Source organism: Corylus avellana, chromosome 1 (genome assembly GCF_965113065.1).
Source record: "Corylus avellana chromosome 1, dhCorAvel1.hap1.2, whole genome shotgun sequence".
Lineage (NCBI taxonomy): Eukaryota > Viridiplantae > Streptophyta > Magnoliopsida > Fagales > Betulaceae > Corylus > Corylus avellana.
Window position 1 is genome coordinate 28,731,204 of NC_142490.1, and position 13,115 is coordinate 28,744,318.

Genomic DNA, 13,115 nt, shown 5'->3' on the forward strand with positions numbered 1-13,115 from the left:
GTCGGCGTGAGGTTTTGGGGCTGCCGGAGATTTTTGGAGTGGGGCTGCCGGAGATTTCTGGAGGAGTTGGGCTGTCGGCGTCGATCTCGCTCTCGTCGGTGACGCTCTCGTTGCTGACGTTGTCATCACTGGCTGGTTCCGTTGCCGGGGTGGACTGTCGCTGGTTCTTGCCTTCTTGGTGCGATTTTGGTGTTGAGGAGCGTGGACTGTCGCTGGTTCTTGATTTCTAGAGAAGCGTGGACCGTGGTTTAGTGGGTTGCTGTTTTGGGTTGATTTCTGGAGGAGCGTGCACCGTGGTTTAGTGGGTTGCTGTTTTGGCTTGCTGTTTCGGCTTGGGCTTGCTGTTTGGGCTTGGTTGCTGTTTTGGGTTGCTGTTCTGGTGGGCCTGTTACTCATTTATCAGGTTTTATAATTTCTAATTTTTATTTCATTATGTCTTCTAGCGAGACTTTTGGGGTTCGTTTTACTGGAAAAAATTATTCTGCTTGGGAATTTCAATTTCAATTATTTGTTACGGGCAAAGAGTTGTGGGACCATATTGACGATAATGATCCAGCTCCTACGGAAGCTAAGGATTTGGCTAAGTGGAAGGTCAAGGATGCACGTGTGATGTCTTGGATCTTAGGGTCTGTTGATCCTCTTATTGTGCTCAATCTGAGGCCCTATAAGACTGCAAAGACTATGTGGGAGTATTTGCTGAAGGTTTATCATCAGGACAATACTGCATGCCGCTTTCAGCTAGAATATGAGATTGCTAATTACACTCAAGGCAATCTCTGCATTCCGGAGTATTTTTCTGGTTTTCAGAATTTGTGGGGAGAATTTTCTGATATGGTTTATGCGAAGGTACCTGCTGCATCTCTCTCGGTTGTTCAGGCTATTCATGAGCAGAGCAAGAGAGATCAATTCCTGATGAAATTACGCCCTGAATTTGAGGTTACTCGCACAAATTTAATGAATCGGGATCCTTCGCCATCTTTGGATGTTTGTTTTGGAGAATTAGTTCGTGAGGAGCAGCGTCTTCTCACTAGGCTACGTTTTAGCACGATTCCAATCCAAATCCAGTAGCCTATGCAGCCTATGGGAAAGGAAAAGGTAAGGATATGCGCAAGGTCCAGTGTTTTAGTTGTAAGGAGTATGGTCATATTGCCGCCAATTGTGCAAAGAAATCTTGCAATTACTGTAAGAAATCGGGCCACTTTATCAAAGAATGTCCCACTCGGCCTCAGAATCATCAAGCTACTGTTTATCAGGCTACAGTAAACACCTCTGCTGCTCCAGTGATGTCCTCAGCCTCTTCTTCTGCGGCCGGATCAGCTGTTCTTACTCCTGAAATGGTCCAGCAGATGATTATGTCAGCCTTTTCTGCCTTAGGGCTCCAAGGTAATGGTACTATTTTGTCTAAGTCTTGGCTTATTGATTCTGCAGCATCCAATCATATGACCAGATCGTCTGATACTCAATGTTCGTCCATATCATGGTTCATCTCATATTCTTTTTTTTTTTATAAGTAATGTATTATAAATCAAAAAAAGCGCAAAGCGCCTCTAAGTACACAATAAATGTACAAAGGAACCCAACCAATCACCCTAACAAACCAAAAACCCAGAAAAACCCCATCAAACCAAACACCCCACCAACAAGGTATACAAGAGACCCAACCAAAACCCAATAAAAGCCCTAGTGCATCTCAGGTGGAACCCTAGTGCACCTCAGGGGGAAATGAAAAAGCATTTTTCGACCCCAAAAATCCCCGCCGACGCCGGCCCTTCACCGGAGAGATGGAGCAATCCAGATTATTGAGCTCCCTCAACCCTTTAACCTTAGAAGCAGAAGCTTCAACCTTAGGAGCAGAGACTTCAACCTCAGCAAGCAGGGCCTTGTTCTTATGCAGCTGTTTTGCGACCTTTTCCTTCACCCTCCGAGTATAAAACAGTTGAGACGTGGATATAGAGGAGTAAATGGGAGTACCACTCTCTGTCATGCGAGGAAACGGACGGCTAAGACTCCTCCCCATCTCCGCCGCCCCATCGAGAACGGAAGTAGTCGAGAGAGAAGTGCAGCACTGTGACGAGAGCAAGAAGGTAGCAGCAGGGGAATGAAGACCCAGCTCAGCCACCCCAAAGGAAGGCGAGACAGTAGAACCTACTTGGACCTCCACCGGCACAGAGGGAACCGGAACAGGGTCCTTTCCCTTAGAGGACAAAGAAGAGTCCTTCAACACCACCGGAGAGGGAGAGACAGCTCTCGGACCAAAAAACCCACGACGAAACAAACCTTTCGCCGGAGAAGAAGGACGAACAACCAGAACCTCCCCCCCCGAAAAAGGAACCTCCCTATCCCTGCAAAGAGGGCTCGCCGGAGAGTCCACCTCCCAAGGAACAGAGAAGGCCTCCTTGAGAATAGAAAGACGAGCCGAATCAGACATCTCCGAAGACACAGTCGCACCCAGGCAGGCTTCAGGCATCGCAGAAAGAGCACCCTCCCAGTCCCTGCGCACCGAGCTCGCTGATAAATCCTCCGCAGAAAGGAAAGAAACAGCCCCCTGAGAGGACCCGTTATCGGCAGACCCATCAATCTCGCCCAAAACTCGCACCGGAGAGAGAGAGACCTCCGCCGGGGAAGACCCATCGCCGGAATCCAAACCGGTAACCTGCAAACTCAAAGAAGACCTAGCCAACGGCTCCAACAACTCGTCAGAGACCAGAGGAATCCCCGGAGAAGGCACCAAGAGCGACGCACACGCAGAAACAGACTCCCGAGGTAAAGAAAACGAGACTAAGCCCAGCTCCGAACCCGGAACCGAGTTTTGGTTTGGATCCGAGTAATCCGGATCCAAAAATTGAACCGTATCCAAATTTTGACCTAATCCCACTTCAGAGACCGACCCGGAAACACAACCCAAAGCAGAGTTTGATAGGCCCAAAAAACGAGCCCGTTTACTCCTGCGAATGGGCTTTGAGACAACCCCAGCACGGACCCGGTCCAACTTACGTTGGATTTGCCCTAGAAGCCTCAACAACCCACTAATGCCGATCTTGCCCTTCTTCTTCTTCCTCAAACTCACTGACCCAGCCGCCTCCGCCAGAGGAGAAGGCAAGCTCTCCAACGCAGAGCAATCCACGGCAGAACGCAACCCCATACCGTCATACTCCGAATCCCAGCAAAACGACCCCGGAAGCAAATCGAGAGACCTCGGGTACTCAACTGCTCTCGCCTCGACGCTCGGAGAAGATCGAAGGACATCCACGAAAGACCTCCCGGAGTCGACCCCCAAAGAAGGAACATCCATGAGAAACCCCGCCGAAGATGGAACCCCAAACTCCGCCGTACCATCCAACTTGATCTGGGCCGCCAACAGTTGCCGAAGCTCTCCCGCAAAACGCCGCCAGCCCCTCCCAAAGCGTCCCTCCGGAAGCCAGATGACTCCCTTACGACCCCCCTCAGCCAACACCGATACCTCCAAGAACCTACCGGCCTTATTACCTCCCCCGTGGACCATCGTGGCCTTATCACCCTCACGGTAAGATTTGGCAATTTCTTCCTTCACCTGAACCTGAATCGCCGCTTCCACCGTTTCCACCAACCACGACGAACACCGAATGCTTGCAAAAATATACCCCACGAATCCTTTTCTCCTTTCCTCCAGACGAAGGTTAGGACACCCAACTTTTGCCGAGAGACAGAAGGTCTTAGCTTCAAAAGAGAAGCTGCGTTCCATAACTAGTGCGACGAACCCTAACGCGCAGCACCAGCCGCGCCACCGTTCACAGAAATTCAACTTTCAAAAATTCAAATTTTGAAAATCATCCGAGTCTAGAGAGAGAGAGAGAGACATTCTGACCGAGAGATGTCTTTCTCATTCATCTCATATTCAAGTAGCTAATGGAAGTCATTTAGCTATTAATGAAGTAGGAGATATTAATCCTTCATTCAGAGATGTTTATGTCTCTCCTGCCCTTTCTAATAGTCTTATTTTAGTTGGCCAGTTAGTTGAAAAAAACTATGATGTCCATATCTCTCGTGATGGTTGTCTTGTGCAGGATCAGGTGTCGGGGAAGACAATCGCGAAGGGGCCTAAAGTTGGCAAACTATTTCCACTGCACTTTTCAATTCCAAGTTGTTTATCTTTGGCTTGTAGGACAATTAATACTCCGAACGAAGTATGGCACAAACGTTTGGGTCATCCAAATTCTGTTATTCTGTCTCATATGTTAAATTCTGGTTTGTTAGGCAATAAAGAACGAGTTTCTCAAAATTTGTCATTTGATTGTTCTGTATGCAAACTTGGTAAGAGTAAAACTCTTTCGTTTTCTTCTCATGGTAGTCATGCTACAAAATGCTTTGATGTTGTGCATAGTGATGTATGGGACATTTCTCCTGTAATTTCTCATGCTCGATATAAATATTTTGTAACATTCAAAGATGATTTCAGTCGATATACTTGGGTCTATTTTCTTCGGGCCAAATCCGAGGTTCTGTCTATTTTCCAGACCTTTGTAACATATATAGAGAATCAATTTTCTACAGGCATTAAGATTTTGAGGTCTGATTCTGGTGGAGAATACATGTCGCACGAGTTTCATGATTTCTTACGCCACAAAGGAATTGTCTCTCAGCGCTCTTGTCCTTATACTCCTCAGCAAAATGGGGTGGCGGAACGAAAGAACCGCCATCTCTTGGATGTTGTTCGTACTTTATTACTTGAGTCCTCTGTTGCTTCTAAATTCTGGGTTGAGGCATTATCTACTGCCGTTTACTTAATTAATCGACTGCCCTCTCAGGTCTTGCAATTTGATTCTCCTTATTATCGTTTGTATCATCAGCATCCTAGCTATCTTAATCTGCATACTTTCGGATGTGTTTGTTTTGTTCATTTACCTGCTCATGAACGTTACAAACTTTCTGCTCAGTCTGTTAAATGTGCTTTTATGGGTTATAGTGTTTCTCACAAAGGTTATGTTTGCTATGATTCTTGTTCTGACAAATTTCGTATATCTCGTAATGTTGTGTTCTTTGAGCATCAATGTTTCTTTTCTACACATGTTGAATCATTGCCTGAGATTAGTATTCTACCTTGTTTTGATGAATTGCCTCTTCTGCCTGAGCGGTTCAAACCTGGAATTGTGTATACTCGACGTCTACCAACTTTGCCCCTTCCCGAGACTGACCCTTCATCTGAAATTGTTCCGAAAACTTCTCCGATTGACCCGCCATCTGAGACAGTTCATGAGTCTGGTCCTCGACGATCTGCTAGGGTATCACGTCCTCCTGATAGGTATGGTTTTCCCCACACTTCCTTTACTACTACTTTATCTTCTATTTCCATCCCTACATGTTTTTCCGAGGCTGTTAAATATGAATGTTGGCGGAAAGCGATGGATGAGGAACTTCGGGCTCTCCAAGACAATCATACATGGGACATGGTTCCTTGCCCCTCTCATGTTAAAGCCATTGGTTGTAAATGGGTTTACTCGATTAAGCTTCGCTCTGATGGGACTCTGGATCGGTATAAGGCCCGATTAGTTGCTCTTGGGAATAGGCAAGAATATGGGGTGGACTATGAGGAGACATTTGCTCCGGTCGCAAAGATGACTACAGTGCGTACAATTATTTCTATTGCCACCTCCCAAGGCTGGCACTTCACCAGATGGATGTCAAAAATGCTTTTCTTCATGGTGATCTCAAAGAAAATATTTACATGACTCCTCCTCCGGGGTTGTTTTCTTCTCCATCTGCCGCTATGTGTAAATTGAAGCGATCTCTCTATGGCTTCAAATAGGCTCCCCGGGCATGGTTTGAAAAATTCAGGTCTACTCTGCTTCGCTTCTCCTTTGTCCAAAGCCAATATGATTCTTCTTTGTTCCTTTGCAAGACTCCGACTGGTCTTGTTCTTTTACTTGTGTATATGGATGATATTGTCATTACGGGAACCGACTCCAGTTTGATTGCACATCTCAAGCGGAATCTTCAAGACTCTTTTCATATGAAAGACCTTGGTCCTCTTACGTATTTTTTGGGGTTGGAGGTGCACACTGACTCTTCCGGTATATTCTTTAATCAACACAAATATACCCAGGACTTGATTAGTCTAGCTGGTCTTCAGGATTCTTCTTCGGTGGATACTCCTATGGAGGTTAATGTGAAATATCGAAGTGAGGAGGGTGATCTTCTCTCTGATCCTACTGTGTTCCAACAGTTGGTAGGCAGCTTGAATTATTTGACTATTACTTGGCCCGATATTTCCTTCACTGTCCAGCAAGTTAGCCAATTTATGCAAACTCCCCGCCATCTCCATTTAGCTGCTGTTCGGCGTATCATTCGATATCTTCGGGGCTCTTCTGGCCGTGGATTGTTATTTCCAACTGGCTCTTCTCTTCGCCTTGTTGCTTATAGTGATGCGGATTGGGCAGCATGTCCTAACACTCGGCGGTCTGTCACGGGTTGGTGCATGTTTCTTGGTGATTCTTTGATTTCTTGGAAGAGTAAGAAGCAAGCTCGCGTTTCTAAATCATCTACTGAATCCGAATACGGGGCAATGTCTGCTGCTTGTTCTGAGATTGTCTGGCTTCGTGGGCTTTTGGCTGAGCTTGGTTTTTCTCAAACTGATTCTACTCCTCTTCATGCTGATAATACTAGTGCCATTCAAATAGCTGTTAATCCTGTTTACCATGAACGTACGAAGCATATTGAGGTAGACTGCCATTCTATTCGGGAAGCCTTGGACACTCGTGTTATCTCTCTTCCTCATGTTTCCACTGATCTCCAAATAGCTGACGTCTTCACGAAGGCTATGACACGACAACGTCATCAGTTTCTTGTGGGCAAATTGATGCTTCTTGATCGACCAGCATCAATTTGAGGGAGGATGTCAATCAGATACGGTCCATATATATTTAGCCATAATTAGTCTTTCTAGTTATGGCATGTTCTTGTATTATAGCTATAGTATATTGTAATTAATAGGTAGATTTTAGTTACCTTATTTGTTTCCCTAGATTGTTGTAATCGCTGAGATACAGCCGTAGAGGATGCCGGAGGGACTGCTAGCGACTGACTCTGAGAAGCTTGAGACTCAACAGCAGAGGATGAGGCTCCTAGGTCGCTTGCCTTACTTGCAACCCAACCCTGCTGGACCTTTTTGCGCCGTGAAAACGGCCCAGCTAATCTCTTCCCAGACTTCAAGGCTCTTCTAGGCCTTGCACCCACCAATGAAGCCTTGTCCTTCAAAGTCTTACTGTCTGAGCTTTAGGGACTTCCTCAAGAGCACTAGGGCTGACTTGCAAAGGGCCACAACCTGAAGTTGGTATTGGAACAGTTCTTAGTCAAGGAGAGAAGCCGGTGGCATATTATAGTGAGAAGTTGAGCTGTTCCAAGCTTCACTACAATACTTATGATGTGGAGTTCTATGCATTAGTGCAAGCCTTGATGCATTGGAGTTCATATTTAGCCTACAATGAGTTTATCATGTACTCTTGTGGTCGTGGGTTCGAGCCCCACGGTGGGTGTAAGTATTGATTTGTTTACTTATCAAAAAAAAAAAATCATGTACTCGGACCATGAAGAATTGAAGTGCATCTTCATAGTCAAGATAAGCTGTCATCTAGACATGTTGATTGGTCAGAATATATCCAGCAGTTTTCTTTCGTCACAAGCATAAATCTAAAGAGTTGAATAAGGTGGTGGATTTGCTTAGTTACAAGGCGACCTAACTACAATGACGACAAAGGTACTTGGATTTGATCTAATGATTCTCTGTCTACTGATCCATTATTTGGTCATATTGTTAGTAAGGTGGCACCTGAACTACGGGATGATTTTCTCTTACATGATGGGTTCCTTCTCAAAGTAAATCAATTATGTATTCCTAAGATTAGTTTGAGATTGAAGATTATATAAGAACTGCATAATGAGAGTCACATAGGACGTGACAAGACATTCAAGTTAGCATTGGGCAAATTTTATTGTCCAAGCATGTGGAAGGAGGTTCCAAGGTTTGTGGAGGGCCTTCAGATTCACCAAGTTTCAAAAGGTACACCTACTAATGCTGCCAATTTGTACATGCCACTTCAAATTCCAGAGCAACCATATACTAATGTGAGCTTGGATTTTGTGTTGGGGACCAAGGGCACAAGTTAATGATTCCATCTTTGTTGTGGTTGATCAATTTTCTAAGATGACTCACTTTATAAGCTTGCTAGAAAACTTCTAATGTTGTGAATATAGCTCAATTGTATTTCCAAGAGGTTTATCAACTCCATGGGTTGCCATCGTCTATAGTTTCTAATCGAGATACTCAATTCCTACTTTCGGAAGTGTTTGTAGAATTTATCCAACACCAAGCTTGATTTTAGCAGTGCCTATCACCCTCAAACCAATGGGTAAACGTAGGTGGTAAATTGATCTTTGGGAGGTTTGCTTAGAAGCTTGGTGGTTTATTGTCTAAAATATGGGATCAGAAGCTATTCGAAGCTGATTTTGCCTATAAGAGGTCTACCAATCAGAGTACTGGTTTTAGTTCGTTCTTTATTGTCTATGGAACTAATCCTCGTGCTCCATTGGATTTAGCACCTATTCCTAATTTGAAGTGGGTGAATACTAAGGCTGAAGATCCTTGCTCAGATTCAAGAAGTTCACAAAGCTACGGTTCAAAGTTTACAAGACTTTGTGGCTAAATACAAGTGCTGACAAGAAGCAGCTCGCTGTGGAATTTGATGAAGAAGATTTTGTATGTGTATGGCATCTCACATCGCCTAGGGATGGAGATGTGCTTATATGTATATTTGCACCCTTCTTAACACCAACGCATTTTAAAGCCGTGATGGTCATAAACTCATCGGAACTATGCAATTAAGCGTGCTTCTGCGAGAGTAGTACCGGGATGGGTAACCTCTTGAGAAGTCTAGTGCGGGGGAGCCAAAAGCGGACAATATTGTGTATCATTAGGGGTGGGACATTACATATGGGCTGTTTTGACTAAGAACAGGTTTCCTTTCGGGGAGTGTAGCAAGCTTGCTGCACGGAAGATTGAATACATGGAGATCATTGAGAACATTAGTCTTGGTTGAAGTTTACAACCCATCAAAACATCCGACATGTTCAATATCAAGCATCTTGTTTCGTACACGGGAGAATCTTCTGATGAGAATGCGAATTCTCTCCAACCCGGGGAAGTTGATCCAAATTAAGTTGTGTGTTGTGTTCTATTTCATGAATAAATCAGAAGAAGGCAACGTCATCTGAACTAGGTCTAACATTCGTCTGAATGAGCCTTTAGGCTGAGCTTTAGGAGCGACTCCAGGGAGTATCGATCAAAATGGCGTTCAATCAATGTCTGAACGAGCACAATGCAATAGCATCTAGTTGTAAACTTGGACGGAACTTATCTAAATTAGTAGTAAATCTAAGACGTTTGGTTGGTAGGCCGTTCAATCCTTGTTCAAACAGGAGTATACATAGAAGCTTCATTTTGATGATCGTCCGAACGAGTTAGTACCCTCTTCCGAACGAGATCGTGACCTGATCGTTTTAGTAGGGTTACAACTCTAGTTTTAAAAGAAACCTAATAAGGACGGTTTAGCGGTTTAGACTGCAGTTTATGTTATATTTTTCATTAGTTTTCAGAAGAAATACTCAAAGGTTAAGTTTTCTTCTATTTTGCCTCAATTCCTTGATTTTAATCTTGGTTTTGGGAAGAGTTGTTAATCTTATGTTGTTTGGTTTTGGATCCACCACAACCATGTTGCATCATAATGCATATCAAGTGCAGCTTCTACCCCACCTCAACATTTCTAATGTCTCCAATGTGAAGATCTTATCACCTTACTTTGCGGCTGAAGAAGATGTTTCTGTAACTGTTCCAACTTGAGGACAAGTTTTTTTTAAGAAGGGAAGTTCGATGCAGGGTATTTTCAATAATGTTTGAGTGTTGTTGATTGTTAGCTGTTTTGGGCTGTCCTTTGCTTAAGTAACCAGGATGTAAGGGTAGTATAGCATATTATTAGTCATAGAAGAGTATAAATAACAGAATTCCAACTCATGTAATCAGTTTTTCAATTGTAACATAATTTCATTACCAATAACCAACATATGCCCAATTATCTCTGATTTCCAGACAGGCTATTCTTCTCCAAACCCTCCCAGATCCACTATACAAAAAATAATAATTTCTAATTACATTAACGAGATAACCCATAAGATCATGAGATTCACTTTATTTGACTTATGAGAATAGGTGAAACAATTATAACAAACTACTAAGCTAAGCATTGAATCTAAGCAGTAAGTAGAATCTCAACACAAGATAGCTTTCCCGCAAGAGTAAAGTCAAAAAGGATATCCCTGAAAACCTAAAAGATTAATATCAGTGTTTTCTATTTTGGTGCCATGAATAAATTTTAATTGCAAATAGATAACTAACGGCTAAAAACTAGAGATGCATACTCTTGATTACAACATTATACCTGTCCCGCAGTAACAGTCTCAACCCATGGATATGTCGACTCACCCTGCAAATGAGATAAAACTTCATGAGGGTATACTCTCATTCCAAAGCTGTTTGGACATATCAAGCTAAAACAAGAAAGTCAACCACACTGAAGCAACTAAGTACACCTTTCTGCAACTGAAGATTTCAACTACCGCCTCCTTTAATGCCTGTTTCAGGAACACACTAACAAATATACCTCATTTCCAATGGTTAAGAGTAAAAGTACAGCTAGATTTTCTAATAAAATGTTACCTCTTGTTTAATTGGAAGCTTGTTGCTGTTAACTAGAACTAGTTTAAGACTCCCGAATAGGTCATAATATGACAGATCAATCTGCTCAATATTTGAGAATTCAGGAACAACGAAATTTCAGTTGGACAGGCAAGCTAGAATTGAAAACAACAATTTCAGGACCTTACCTTCAATGGCAAGAGAAAGGAAAAATAAATAAATTCCAGAATGAGTTAACTGCATTATTATTAAATTGAAAGAATCTGACAGAACATCAGGATCATTATTATTATTATTATTCGGGGGGAGGGGGGTGGGGGTGTTTGAGGCAGCCAATGGATCAACTTACAAGGTACACAGACCGCATGAAAGGTTATATCTAACTGCTTCCAATTTTTTTACTATTTTTTTTTTTTTTTTTTGATATAGATATTTTATTCCATTTAGCAAATCAAATAATTAACACCAAGTTTAAATATATAAATTATTCTTAGTCCACATTCAAACATGCAGAATAAGTTACTCAATGCAATACCTTAACAATTGAGAATTTAAAACATAGAACACACCTCATCTACAAAAATTAAGGATGACTGATCAATTTGACATGATTCAATCAACCATCTTATTTCAGCATGAGAAGTTAGCTCTGCCCTCTTCATGTTGATGACAGGCACAGTGCACAACTGGTTGCTCTTGCATGTTTCATTCAAGTAGAAGGCGTACATGATGGTCGAAGCAACTACTCCAACATCTGTAAATAGTCAGATTATGTTAAGTTGGACTAACAAGACCTTTTACAATTTGCTTACATACTGGTTGCCTATCACAACGTATTCATAAGCACCATACACTGCATATATTCTTGATTTCACTTCTTTCCTTCTCAAAATCTTTTCATTTTAAAGTAATAGGATAAATTTGCCCTTTCCATCAGTATATGATGATATAAAGAACCTTAAATTGCCTTGTGATTGAGAAATCTCAGTAAAGTATCACACTTGCTAATATCAGGTACAAAAGGAACTCATAATATATATTTCTTTCGAAAGATAAACAGAGAAGTTTTATAAAAAGATAACGGATGCGAAAAAAAAACAGAAAAAACAAAGAAAATAAGAACCCCCAAACACCAAACAACCCAACCAAAACCAGCCCACAAACCCTGAACAAGATTACATCACAACAAGAGCCTTCTTGCTTTTGCCCCGACTAGATCCACGACTCCTAGCATCAAAGTTGATCGAGCACTCTAAATTCTTCAACTCCCTGCTCCATCTAAGCTTGGGAGAGGGAGGAATGGGATCTGGGACCTCATGACGCAGACCCTGATCCACTTGAGCCAAGAGGTTCAAAAATTGCATCGTCTCCCATCAAAAGAAATCCCCACGGCTTGAAGAAACAGCGCTGCAGCAAGAGAGAAAATAGCTCCAACAGAATCACCTCCACACGAAGAACCTCCCACTTCACAGGAAGAAGACAGACTCCAAGGCAAGTCCAGCAAAAGCCTAGGCGGGGGACCTAAGTCTAGCTGCTTCTCACCCAAAATCCCTCTCTCCGAAGATTCACCCACCTCATAGACACAAGAAGACTGACTCATCCCTCCAAAACCAGACCCAACTCCCCATATGTCTGGGCAACCGTGGGTCTCTGGATCACACTAGAAGCGCTCGGGAGAAGAAAACCTTGCCAAAGTAAACTAGTCAGGAGTGGATTGGACTACAGTCTCGACCAATGGCTTAGAGAGAGCACCCATAGACTTTTCGACCGCTCCCTTCCCTGGTGCCGACGTGGGCCGGACTACGGTCCCGACCAACGACTGAGAAAGAGCACCCAAAGACTTTTTAAGTGCTCCCCTCCCTCTAATTTCCTTCGCTCTCCGATAATATCTTAGCTCCAAAGTGGAAACCGAGGGGAGGATAAGAGTCCCACTATCCGACATCTCAGAAAGAGACACCCAGAGCCTTTCCCCCAACGCAGCCGCCCCTACAGAAGAGGCACCTACAGGAGACCCATCAAAAGAGAAGGGCAACGAGACAGCATCTGACAAGCAGGAAACCTCCGGCGACGAAGAAGCGGCATCAACAGCAGAACTCTGCAAGCTGGAAAGAGCCGAAGGGGAGAGGAGAGAAAACGCTTTCTTTGAAGGAGTCATAGAAACTCATAATATACAAAAGTTGTATATCGAAGTAGTAAAATTACACAGTAAAATATATAATTAATATCCCATATATTTACTAGTTTCCTCTAATGCTGAAAATTGTATTTGTATATATCAAAAGAAAATCAATTACTATTACTGAATTCCCTACAAATTAATAAAGGTTAACCCAACTATTAAAGCACTACATGCAACACTATCTGCAGAGAGGTTATCAGGATATTCATTGATGCA

At 43.0% G+C, this 13,115-nt stretch overlaps 2 protein-coding genes across 3 annotated transcripts in view; one reads left to right on the forward strand and one right to left on the reverse strand.

The window, feature by feature from the left end:
- Positions 1-12,891, reverse strand: part of LOC132172946 (uncharacterized) — a 70,728-nt gene extending 57,837 nt beyond the window's left edge. The window contains exons 1-4 of one of the 2 annotated variants that reach the window (XM_088518924.1): positions 11,290-11,479; positions 10,742-10,822; positions 10,615-10,656; positions 10,464-10,508 (exon numbers count right to left, since the gene is read on the reverse strand). In XM_088518924.1, the coding sequence (XP_088375050.1) occupies positions 10,464-10,508; positions 10,615-10,656; positions 10,742-10,822; positions 11,290-11,448 (327 nt within the window). In that variant the 5' untranslated portion in view covers positions 11,449-11,479. Of the gene's footprint in view, positions 1-10,463; positions 10,509-10,614; positions 10,657-10,741; positions 10,823-11,289 lie in introns of both variants that reach the window. The other variant, XM_059584509.2, reaches the window with a different exon arrangement.
- On the forward strand, positions 551-4,081 carry LOC148588215 (uncharacterized). Its single transcript, XM_088512330.1, is given in 3 exon segments — positions 551-1,027; positions 1,030-1,383; positions 4,044-4,081. Coding segments are annotated over 3 exon segments (810 nt in total). The 5' UTR covers positions 551-609.
- Positions 12,892-13,115: the final 224 nt, after the last annotated feature.